The sequence below is a fragment of the Octopus sinensis genome, linkage group LG17 (assembly GCF_006345805.1).
Source record: "Octopus sinensis linkage group LG17, ASM634580v1, whole genome shotgun sequence".
Taxonomy (NCBI): Eukaryota; Metazoa; Mollusca; class Cephalopoda; order Octopoda; family Octopodidae; genus Octopus; species Octopus sinensis.
Genome location: NC_043013.1, coordinates 5206067 through 5219711, shown reverse-complemented (window position 1 = coordinate 5219711; position 13645 = coordinate 5206067). Strand labels below are relative to the sequence as shown.

The following is a 13645-nucleotide window of genomic DNA, read 5'->3' as shown; positions in this document are numbered from 1 at the left end:
AAGAAAGAGAAGAAAAAAATGTTTTATATGTATAAATATATGTATGTATATGGGTGTGTATATATATATATGTGTGTGTGTGTGTGTGTATTTATATCTATATTTGTATATATTAACACATATATACAAATTGTTTTTATTATAATTGAACATAAAAACAAACATTGATATAATAATAATAATAATTGTGTACAGTGCTCAAGTGCACTACAACTCATCTAAAGTGTCTACACCTGATTATATATACACTTTAGATGAGTTGTAGTGCACCTGAGCACTGTACACAATTATTATTATTATTATTATTATTATTATTATTATTATTATTATTATTATTATTATTATTATTATTATATCAATGTTTGTTTTTATGTTCAATTATAATAAAAACAATTTTACGTTAATCTGATGGATTACTGTATATTTTTGTAGAGAAGTTTTGGCCAGTTAAGTCATTGTCAGGCAGTCCAACAGTCACAACTTCGAAGTCACTATGAATAATATTCTTGTTTAAGAGCAATAAATATATGTGTGTGTGTGCATGTACACATATGTATTGAAAGGTGTTGGGTTTTGGTTGCGTTGATTGGTATTAGCAGTTAAATGCAAAGCCATTGTCTAGCCCGGAGCTAAAAAAAAAAAAGAGTTTTACCCCTACCTGTGGTAACGAGATCCTCTGTGTCTGTTAGTACTACCGTGAATTTATTGCTTTACTTGTTGTATACAAAAGAAGTAATACAGATGTATTGGCTGTTGTCAACCGCCATTGACAGCCTAAGAGAGAGCAGTGGTGACTGATAGCTGCTTGTGCTGATAGCAAATACTGTGTGCATGTGTGTATGTATGCTTATAGCTATATATATATACAGTGTTGGTGTGTTGCACTGTATACAATAATTTCATTATTATTATTTTATTTTTATGTACTTTAGGCACAGGCATGGTTGTGTTATAAGAAGCATGCTTTCCAGTTCCAGGTTCAATCCCACTGCCTGGCACCTTGGGCTGACCAAAGCCTTGTGAGTGGATTTGGTGGATGGAAACTGAAAGAAGCCTGTCTTTATATATATATATATATATATTTAATTTTATTTGTTAGGGAATAAAAATTCCGGCATAACAGGGGTTCAAATTATTCTCAATGAGGAAATATATATGTTCATTTAAAGATCGTAGGTTCCTTCATCCCACCATATAAAAGAATTTTATGTATTTAAATTAAATTTCTTTTATATGGTGGGATGAAGGGGCCTACGATCACTAAATGAAATATATATATATATATATATATATATATATATATATATATATATACACACATATTCGTGTGATGTGGCAGGGATTTGATGGCTGGGTGCCCTTCCTAACACCAACCACTCTGCAGAATGTACTCAGTGCTTTTTACGTGGCACCAGCACAGGTGAGGTCAGTTTTGGCAAGATTTTTACAGCTGGATGCCCTTCCAAATGCCAACCACGTTAAAGTGGGGATTGGATGCTTTTAACATGGCACCAGCACTGACAGGGTAACCAAGTAACTCACAAGACAAGGAATTATGAGAAGGGTCAGGGGCATTTGAGGACAGGAACTTGTGTCGGAGGATGAAAAGTTAGAGTGTGATAGAGAGACAGAAGCAGGTGTCTTGCCACAACAGGGTGGTGGTGGTGGTGGGGGTCATTAGAGGAGGTGATGCAGTATCAGATGATGAAAGGTTAGAGTGTAACAGAGAAATAGAGAGGCAGAAATAGGTGTCTTGCTGTAGAGGAGGTGGATGGTTACCCAGTGAGAGAGAGAGAGAGAGAGAGAGAGAGAGAGAGAGAGAGAGATGTGGGCTGTACAAGAAAGAGGCCAGAAACAAGTGTGCTGATGTAAAGGAGGTACTTGGTTACCTTGGCTGAGGGAAAACGAGAAGGAGGAGGAGAAAATAAGAGAGAGAGAGTGACTAAGGGAAAGAGAGAGAGGGTAGGAATCAGCAAAAGTGTAAGAGAGAGCAGAAGAGAGATGGTGTAGTGCTGGGGTATACTCACAAGTAACAAGAATATGAGCGTAGAATCTGGGTATAAAAATAGGGGGTGAGTGTTGGGGGTGGAGGAGCAGCGATACAGTTTGTATGTATGTATAAATCTATGTGTGCATGTCTTTGTGTCTGTGTTTGTCCCCCCCCACTTGATTGATAACCGGTGTTGGTGTGTTTATGTCTCCATAACTTAGCAGCTCAGTAAAAAAAAAACCTGTCTTTATAAGAAAAGAAAGTCCTGGGATCAATTTGTTTAACTAAGAACCATTCCAGGCAGTGCCCCAGCATGGTCACAGTGGAATGACTGAAATGAAGGATAAAAAACTCACTGAATATCCTGTTGTTGCCGGGTAATTTTCACAATAGAATCCTGGACAGATTTTGGAATAGCACACCCACACAACTGGTTAGGCTTTCTGTTTTGATGGGAATTTTTCAAATTATTTTTCACCACTCCCTAGCAAATGATAGGGGGAAGCTTTTTATGAAAATAATTCTTGGAAATCTATGAATCTTCCCCTCACCCTACTGGACTGATTTTGTCCAATTTTTTTTTTTACACTACAGGAGTGGCTGTGTGGTAAGTAGCTTGTTTACCAACCTCATGGTTCCGGGTTCAGTCCCACTGCATGGCACCTTGGGCAAGTGTCTTCTACTATAGCCTCGGGCCGACCAAAGCCTTGTAAGTAGATTTGGTAGACGGAAACTGAAAAGAAGCCCGTTGTATATATGTATATATATATATATATATATATATATATATAATATATATATATATGCGTGTGTGTGTTTGTGTGTCTGTATTTGTCCCCCTAGCATTGCTTGACAACCGATGCTGGTGTGTTTATGTCCCCGTTACTTAGTGGTTCGGCAAAAGAGACCAATAGAATAAGTACTGGGCTTACAAAAGAATAAGTCCCGGGGTCGAGTTGCTCGATTAAAGTCGGTGCTCCAGCATGGCCACAGTCAAATGACTGAAACAAGTAAAAGAGTAAAGAGAGAGAGTACATACATAAAAACAATGGGGAACGCCTCCGTAATAAAACACAAATTTTGAAAATTTATGAATTTTTTCTACCCGCTTCTTCTTCCGATTTTGGCCAAATTATTTTTTGCACTTCATACTTGAAACGATGGGAGAAGCCTTGAAGGATAATAAAAAAATAATTTTGGAAATTGACAATTGTCATTACAATACCCGTTTTCTTATTTTCCAACAGAAAATGAAACATAACTTAAAAATAATACTGAATTAAAAAAAAATTTTTTCATTAACCACTCACCACGAATCCTAAAATTTCAGCTTTTTTTACTTAAATGTTTAAAATCAATTTTAAAATATGGACAGTATTTGTTTCTGTTTATAATTTAAAAGCAATTTTCAGGTGAAAAGGTATGTGATTTAAGGGAGACTTAGCTGTTGTTTCTAGCACATCGCACAACCACCTGGCGTCATCCTACATGTCACTCTGACATGTATTAATGTTTCTTAATATTTTCCTCCCTATAAACACATTGGTGGTCCATTGTGGCATGCAAGCAACAACAGCAAAAACGTTTTGCTATTTAAATCTTTAACCTCATCCACATCAAGTGAGTCCATGTGTGCATATGTGTGTGTGTGTGCGTGTGTGTATGCACACCTTTTTTTAACTTACTCTGTCACCCTAATGAAACTACTTATACACACTCAGTGCAAGTAATGTACATTTATACAATGAGAAAGTTTACCATGAGAAAATGAAAGAAATATACAAATGAGAGAAAGAAAGAGATCTTTTCTGTTGCTGTCACAGGTATTGAAATTTTAAAATTTTATAGCAAGTTAATGCAGGTAGTTTATCCTGTTCCCCTCCGACTTTTAGTACAAGCAATTGAAAAATATCACATTATTTATGGGATGACCCAATGTATAAACTACCTGCATCAACTTGCTTAAAAGCAGGTAGTAATTTTACTACCATGCTGGCATCGGCTGGATGGTTTGACTGGGCTGGCATACTGGAAGGCTGCGCCAGACTACAGTCTGATTTAGCATGGTTTTCTATGGCTGGATGCCCTTCCTAATGCCAACCCCTCTGCAAGTGTAATGGGTGTTTTTACATGTTATTTATTTGACACTGGGGTGTGTTTACGTACCACCAGCATGGGTACCAATTCGTGTGACACTGGTATCTGCCATGACTGTGATTTTGCTCAGCTCGACAGGTCTTTGTCTCAAGCATGACATAATGCCAAAGGCCCTCCATGAGGCCCAACGTTCAAAAGATGTTCTTTACATGTCACTAGTATAGGTGCACTTGGCTTGACAGGTCCTCTAAAGCACAGCATATCGCCAAAAGGTCTCGGTCACCAGTCATTGCTTCTGTGTGGCCCCAAGTTTGAAGATCATGCTTCACCACCTCGTCTTATGTCTTTCTGGGTCTACCTCTACCACAGATTCTCACCACAGTTAGAGATCAGCACTTCTTTACACACCTGTCCTCATCCATATGTATTACATGCCCATACCAGCATAGTCATCTCTCTTACACACCACATCTGATTCTTCTTATGCCTAACCTTTCTCTCAAGATGCTTACACTCTGTCGAACATGCACACTGACTTTGCACATCCAGCGAAGCATACAAGCTTTATTTCTTTCACGCCTACGCATGTCCTTGCATGTCATAGTCCATGTTCCACTGCCATCCAGCATAGCCGTTCACACAGTTATGTACAGACAGTCACCCACTTATGTATCTCTGTGCATATGTTACGAGACAATAAGATAAGGTTATCATTTTTGATTTGTTTATCAGTTTGAAGGTTTAAAGAATTCAACAACTACCATTGCCTGGCACGTCATGTGTGTCTATGATTAAAAAATATGATGTTCCTCTATGGTGGTCCGTGTGTCATGTAACAGTGCAACTGTTGTAGTGTCAGGCTGAGCAATATATTCTTCTTCATCACCATCATCATTATCATCATTTAACTTCTGTTTTCCATGCTGGCATGGGTTGTATGGTTTGATAGGAGCTAGCCAACCAGAGAACTGTAGTAAGCTCTGATGTCTGCTTTGGCACGATTTCTACAGTTCGATGTCATTTCCGAATATCAACCACTTCACCCAGAGTGAACTGGGTGCTTTTTATGTGACACTGTCACCATTGAGTTCACCAAGAAACTTGCAAGACAAGATCCCTTCAACTGAGGTTGCTAGGGAGTAGTACTGTGGAAGGTGGCTATCTGCCAGGTGTGACGAGATTGAAGTGTGATAGAGGGGCTGAAACAGGTGTGTTCCAGTAGTGGGGGGATACATAGCTCCCCCAGTAGAAAAAGAGGAAGAGAAAGAGAGAATGGAATTTGTGAAATGGAAACTGTTTAAATGTATGTGTCAGTGGAATGATGTGGTGGTCATCACCATATATGACTGGTATTCAGATGAACTAATATTACTAAAAAAACTAAATTTATAAATTTCAGGCTTTTTATAAGGTCTCATCTCCAGCATGTAAACATTTCCTTCTATGTTTTACCTGCATTCATTGCTGTAGGAATAGCAGTAGATGCATACAGATGAAGTTTAATCCCTTAGCGTATGAAAGAGAATGACCAAATAAGTCTCAATCATTGGACAACTGCCATCATTCTACCACATCTAATCTTGATCTCAGTTTCTGCCTAAGTATATACTCTTTCTCTTTTACTCTTTTACTTGTTTCAGTCAGTTGACTGCGGCCATGCTGGAGCACCGCCTTTAATCGAGCAACTCGACCCCGGGACTTATTCTTTGTAAGCCCAGTACTTATTCTATCGGCCTCTTTTGCCGAACTGCTAAGTGACGGGGACATAAACACACCAGCATCAGTTGTCAAGCAATGCTAGGGGGACAAACACAGACACACAAACATACACGCACACATATATATATATACATATATACGACGGGCTTCTTTCAGTTTCCGTCTACCAAATCCACTCACAAGGCTTTGGTCGGCCCGAGGCTATAGTGGAAGACACTTGCCCAAGGTGCCACGCAGTGGGACTGAACCCGGAACCATGTGGTTGGTAAGCAAGCTACTTACCACACAGCCACTCCTGCGCCTATATAATGAACTGGCAAATTGAATATTTTGTCCAGTAAAATTAAACAATAAAAAAACAAATTATTATGATTTTATTCTCATTCTTTAATTTTAGAGAAAAAAATGTCGTGCTTGAAATTGAAACCAAAATGTTTGAAGATTTTTATGAAAAGCAAGACCTTAATTCGGTGATGTTAAACGCATCAAATAACACGTCTTCATTTGGATCAACTGGAGAAATTTCTCGGCCAATTGGCAGAAAACGAAGTAAAGTTCGTAACACTATTGATCGTACGCTACGCTTAACGACAAACCAAAAATGTGACATTGCACAGAAGACTGTTGAAAAACTGAAAACTGAAATAAAGAAAACTGCAGATGAAGCTGAAAAGGTGGTTGATACGTATAAAGTGAGTTTGTTATGATTATTTGTGATTTTCTGTTTCCCTATAAAATTGTTTCTGTGAAGCAAAGTGATTTAAAAAAAATTTCTGCAGGCATGGCTGCGTAATAAAGAAGGTTGCTGAGATGTTATCTCAGAACAAATACTGCAGTAACTGGCCTATTGACAGTATGATACATAGATGACTATTTTAATTAATAACTGCCTCAATTGCATATCTCATATATATATATATATATATATATATATATATATGAATTGTTTATAAATTTAACCGTTAAAGTTATATATATATATATATATTATAGAAGGAGCTTCTACAGGACTAGAACTGTTTCATTCAAAAGAAATCATCAGGAGCTTCCTGATGATTTCTTTTGAATGAAACAGTTCTAGTCCTGTAGAAGCTCCTTCTATAAAATAAAATAAATTAATTTACTCTGCTATGTATTGAGCACCTTATTTACTGTGGTTAACCCTGACTCAACCCGGGACCTACATATATATATATATATATATTGGCCTGCTCGCTTAGCCAGCGGGGTGGCGTCATTTAAAGGTTAAAACAATGCGAAACGCATTGTGACCAGTGATGTGTAGCAACATCTGATTGCCTGGTCGGTCACGGTGATCATGGTGATATATATATATATATATATATATATATATACAAAATAAATATTGCAGAATGACCTTAATATTTCTTTTATTACATAATTTATAATCATTTCACCAATTCACATTTTGACCAATCTTGTGCCATGTTTATTATCATGTCAGCAATCATTGATTTAATCATATATATCATTATCATTATTTAATGTCTGTTTTTCATGCTGGCATGGGTTGGACACTTTGACCAGGGCTGATAAGCTGAGGGGCTGCACCAGACTCCAGTCTGATTTAGCATGGTTTCCATGGCTGGATGCCTTTGCTAACGCCAACCACTGGGTGCTTTTACATGCCACTGTTGTGTGACACTAGTATCTACCGTGACTACAATTTCACTTAGCTTGATGGATCTTCCTTCTCAAGCACAGCATATTGCCAAAGGTTTCAGCCATTTGTCATTGTCTCTGAGGCCCTGCATTTGAAAGATGCATTTTACGTGACATCAGCAAAGATTGCTGCGTCTGTGACACCAGCATTGGCTATGTTGCCTCTGTGAGGCCCAACGCTCAAAAGGTGCTTTTCATGCGCCACTGCCATGAATGCCAATTATGTGACATCGACAATGGCAGCAGCAATTATATATATACATATATATATGTGTCTGTGTATCTATCTATCTATCTATATATATATATATATATATTCCTTTAGTCTTTTGTTTCTGGCATTTGACAGTGGCCATGCTGGAGCACTGCCCTTTAGTTGAGCAAATTGACCTCAGGACTTATTCTTTGTAAGCCTAGTACTTATTCTATCAGTCTCTTTTGCTGAACTATTAAGTTACAGGGTCATAAACACACCAACATAGGTTGTCAAGAAATGGTAGGGCAAGAAGCACAAACTCGTTTATTACTGTTCTTAATTCTATTATTTTAACTCATGTCCATTGTTTGGAAATCTTTCATCACACATCTGCGACCTCTTCACTGACACTTTTTGTTTTTGTCTGTGTTCTTGCTCCACTTACTCCATTCTGTTCTTCTAAGATGTGTATCCTTCTGTGTGCATGCATTTGTGTCCTTGTTTGTGTGTGTGTGTGTCATAGTTTTTAGCAGCAGTGTGGCCTTCCCCTGTGTGTGCTTGTGTGTCACTTAAAAAAATATTATATATATATATAAGATAAAACATACTTGGAAGAGTATGCATGGCATTCAATCATATAATAATATAAATAATGTATATATATATGTATATATACATATGTATATGTACATACTTACATCTATACGTATATATATATATATATATATATATATATATATATATATATGCATATGTGGGCACAGGACGCCACGAAAAGTGTACACCAAAAAACAAGAAGTACAAGTACATGGAATATGAACTATTTTTTTGAGTAATAAAAGACAGAAATGGAAAACAAGACAAACAACACAAAAAGCGACCCTTCATCAGTTGTTGGCTGATTTTCTACTCTTGTATTTCAAGCATTTAACAACAATATACTCTTTTAACAACAATATATGCATTTAACAACAATATATGCTCCCACAAAGCAAAGTAAATAAAATTTGGGATTTTGCGGCGGGTCAAAATTGGTAACACAAACAGGACAGTGAAAACAAACAGAAAGGGCTGCTAAGCCTAAACGAGGTTGTGGTGATGAACGCATAAGTCAAGCTTGAACAGGAGACAGACAAGAACACGTCTTCCTTGATCCAGCTACAACTGAGAGAAAGAAAGAAACAGAAATTAGGAGAAGAAAGATGGCGGATGGTCACATGGGAGCCACGTGAGCAAGGGAGGAAGAGTGAGGGAGAGAGAGTGACACGGGAGCAACTGTTTTATCGAAAGCGTATCTTGTTGTTAAATACTCAAAATACAGGAGTAGAAAAACAGCCAACAATGTAGAGAAAAAAAAAGATTTGAACACCTGGAGGAAAGCACCATCGAAAAGTGTCTTGGTGCGACTATGAAAGATATCAAGTATCTAACCAGAGGCGGTAAATTCGCCACAATAGAAGCAAGGTTCGAGTCAACGGAGCATGCAAGGGTGTACTCGACTCGAACCTTGCAAAGTGGAAATATTTTATTTTTACCTTTATATCTGGGACGTAGGACATCCCGGATAAAACTTTAAAATGTCCCCCCAGAAGTAGAGGTAGGCTGGATTGTAGCCACACTTCTATACAAGAGGGAGGACAAGATATAATTGATCGAAATTGCAAGAGACGGGCCTACAATTCCAGTCAGTTATATATTTTATATATATATATATATATATATATACACGTAAGGATGTAAGTAAGTACATATACACATGTATATATGCATATATATGTATATATATATATATATACTAGCATTATGACCTGGTGTTGCCGGGTCATAGTGCTAGTTTGGTATAAATTTGTTAAATTAAAAATTTGGGGTAATAAAACATACAATGACATATTAAAAAGACGAATTAAAATTCCAGAGAAAAATGCATAGAAGATAAATATACAAATTTACAAAAATACATAAAAGTTCATCTACGGGCCATTTCAGAGATGCATCAATTAATATGAAACATATCATATATTTAAAATTGACACTCCCCTCGTCAGGATGTTTTTTACACACAACACATAGTACACGGAAACAAATGCACAATTACATACCTGCTACATGCGAAAGACCAGACATTACGTCATTGCCGGGTCATAGTGCTAGTGCATGTATATATGAGTATATATATGTGTATATATTACATGTACATCTATATATATATATACATCTACACATAAAATACAAAGTTATATCTTGATATCGCTAGTGATAACAATACTCAAAATATTGACACTGAGGAAGAAGGGATTTTTCCCAAGTGGCATTTATTAGTTGAACAATCAAACGCCGGAGGAGGTGCTTGAAATTTGGGTAATGGTGGTGGAAGGAAATGTTTGCAAATTGCACAATGTCATGCCATCACAGGCGTTTTATCCTATTGGATTGGTGTTGAAAGGATATTGTCTAATTATGGGGGGGTTGGTATAAATGGTGTGAACTAAGTGCCACTAGTCATTTTTGCACACGAAGCAGTAAGAGTGGAAGGTTGATCTAGATGTAGCCCTCTGCAAAAAGATGATATATATATACCGGAAATCCTCGAGTATAATACGCAGGGGACTTTTAGGGGGCTGTACTTCTGAAAAACCTAAACCTTGTGTATAATACGCACCACTTCTCTAACTTGAGTTGAGCGTAATTAAGCCAGCAGCACCTAGTCGAACAAACACTTCTGCACATGCGTAATACAATAATGGTGATGTTCTTAACTGTTATATGGGAATGTAAATATGTTTGCAAATTGTTTTTGTTACATGTTATTCTGTGTTCTGAATACTTTTATTTTAATAAATGTTGCTTACTGCAAGTTATGGATGATTCTTTTATGACTTCATTGCTTTCAGGCTTAGCTTAAGGTATTTTCGTGCTCGACATCACAAAATACATCTGAATGAACATTGCCAGACAGCTAATAGAGACTCGGACATTGCTTAGAAAATATTTTTCATTTTTAACCTTGTATATAGTATGCATTAGGGATTTTGACCTTTAAATTTTGGGAAAAAGTGCCAATTATACTTGGGGATTTACGATATATATATCTTTTATGTACACTTTTTTATGTACATTCCTTTATGTACACTGATTTGTTCTGCATTTTTATGTTTAACCCTACAGTCTCTTATGTGGTGGTTTAATAAAGTATGTGATTGAGTATTATCTGGTAATTGATATTTGATTTAGATGTATTTCTCCATTTTCTTATCTTGTATATATATATATATATATATATATATTTGTCACATGCAAAAGAAAATGCCTTTTTAATATTCCATACTGTTGGAAGTTAACAGTATAAAGTAGATAGATGATGTACACATAGAACACATAAACACACATTATATATATTAATGTGTGTTTATGTGTTCTATGTGTACATCATCTATCTACTTTATACTGTTAACTTCCAACAGTATGGAATATTAAAAAGGCATTTTCTTTTGCATGTGACAAAGAAAAAAAGAAAAATATTCTGCTAAGAAACAGATATTTGCATTTTACATTTTAACTTTTTCTGTTTTAGGCAACAAGTGAACAATATGAATTAGAACAGAGTGATTTAAAGAAGGAAAGAATGGAGTTTGAACGTGATATTGTCAAAGGAGCAAGGAATCCAGACACTAAGAAAACAACAGCAGAACGAGTCATTCGATATTTTGAAGATCGATTCAGAGCAAAGGTCAGTTTTAATTCTTTGGTAGTCAAACTACTCTGTCGAATTCACAGTTTATTTATTCATATTGTTTTGAGTTAATCCTGCATTATCTTATTGTTTTGGAAATTCAACAATGTGATTGTTTATTTTTAGAAGACATTGTAGGGTAAGTGTGAGAGGCTGGAACAGGTCAATTTGTATATAAGACAAGTACAAGAGTGAAACCTGATATGGATGGTTTAAGTACTAAGTGGTTAGGTGTTCTGCTCTTTCTTTTCAAGATAATTTTTTTTTTCATTATCTATCTGATCTTTTATTGTTATATTTCGGAATGGTCATATTGCCAGTTTAGCCAATTATCTTTTATTATCTTATCTTTTATTTTAGCCTACAAATGGTGGCCATGCTGGGGCATTGTAATTTTATTAAAATTTTATGTGTTGCAGTTTAGGCACAGACATGCCAGTGTGGATGAAAAATTTGCTTTCCAGCCATATGGTTTTTGGTTCACTCCCACGGCATGGCACCATGAGCAAGTGTCTTCTGCTGAAGCCTTGGGCTGACCAGAGCCTTGTGAGTGGATTTGGTAGATGGAAACTGAAAGAAGGCCATCATATACATGTGTGTGTATATATATATATATATATATATACATATATATACATACATACAAACAACAGGCAGCTCTTTATAGGATTACCACATTCTGTTGGTATATAGACATACATACATACATACATACATACATATATATATATATATATATATATATACAAAAAGCTGTTAGATTCACTGCAACATTTAAACTTAATTTGTGTCAAAATATTTTCTACACTTTGAAACCACGAGCTGTTCTCTGACAAAATAAAATTTTGTGCTGCATGTCAGTAAACGGGTTGTAACTTCAAAGCAACGAAAATATTTTGACAAATTTAAATGTTGAAGTGATGTGTGTTTTATAAATAGCTTATAAACACCTTCCGTGCTGCAATTGTTTTTGTTTCAGCACACAATCTCAGGTCAAGTCACTTGCTATGCAAGTAAGTACATCTCTGTAATATATATATATATATATATATACTCTTTTACTTGTTTCAGTCATTTGACTGCGGCCATGCTGGAGCACCGCCTTTAATTGAGCAACTCAACCCCGGGACTTATTCTTTGTAAGCCCAGTACTTATTCTACCGGTCTCTTTTGCCGAACCGCTAAGTGACGGGGACATAAACACACCAGCATCGGTTGTCAAGCAATGTTGGGGGGACAAACACAGACACACAAACATATACGCACACATATATATATACATATATACGACGGGCTTCTTTCAGTTTCCGTCTACCAAATCCACTCACAAGGCTTTGGTCAGCCTGAGGCTATAGTAGAAGACACTTGCCCAAGGTGCCATGCAGTGGGACTGAACCCAGAACCACGTGGTTCGTAAACAAGCTACTTACCATGGATTTTCCCATTGAAGATGATGTATGAATAGTGTTCAGGTTTTTGCCGATGGTTTGTGTATATTGATCAAATGATTGCGCTGTACAGTGGCTCAGTCCCTCCATCAAATCGATGTTGTCTGAACAGGTGTATGGTTTACCACATACCATGGGTCAAAGTGATCGCAGAGCAACACGAGATGATGTGTTTTGCTCAAGAACATAAGGCACTACTTGGTCTAGGAACTGAAACCATGCTCTTGCGATAATGAGTGGAACATCCTAACCAATATGACATGCATCCTCATGTGTGTGTGTATAGATGTGTGTATATATATATATATACTGTTGTGTCTGAGGAGAGTCATTTTCTTTTTGTGCCTTATAATTTAACACACTCACCGGTAAAATTTCCATTTATTTCTTATTTTTATTTTTCGTAAAATTTCCGTTGTGTCTTACAACCTTTTCAAAAGTCTTGTCTTATAGTGATCGCTATGCAAATGAGCAAGGAAAATAGTTTAAAAATTCTCTGGTGTAATTGGTAACACACTTAGTCGCATTAACAAAGGGATGTGGTTTCAAGTCCCATGTGTATGGGAAAGCCTACTTTTTTCTGTTGAGGGCTTATATGCCCCATTATTAGATTATTTTCCTTAGTCATTTGACCAGTGATTGCTATAAACTTTAAGCTTATATAAAAAATACCATTATATATATATATATATATATATATATATATATATCGCGTGTGTTATACTTCATTAGACATATGCTGAAATGAAAATCTAAAATTTGAAACTTATTTCTCTTGTGTA

General features: G+C 36.3%; 1 protein-coding gene across 2 annotated transcripts in view; it reads left to right on the top strand.

The window, feature by feature from the left end:
- The window catches only part of LOC115220915 (coiled-coil domain-containing protein 113-like), a 52066-nt gene that overhangs the window by 11233 nt on the left and 27188 nt on the right, over window positions 1–13645 (top strand). The window contains exons 1-3 of one of the 2 annotated variants that reach the window (XM_036510273.1): window positions 2313–2367; window positions 6204–6498; window positions 11257–11412. In XM_036510273.1, the coding sequence (XP_036366166.1) occupies window positions 2318–2367; window positions 6204–6498; window positions 11257–11412 (501 nt within the window). In that variant the 5' untranslated portion in view covers window positions 2313–2317. Of the gene's footprint in view, window positions 1–2312; window positions 2368–6203; window positions 6499–11256; window positions 11413–13645 lie in introns of those variants that run through there. The other variant, XM_029791115.2, reaches the window with a different exon arrangement.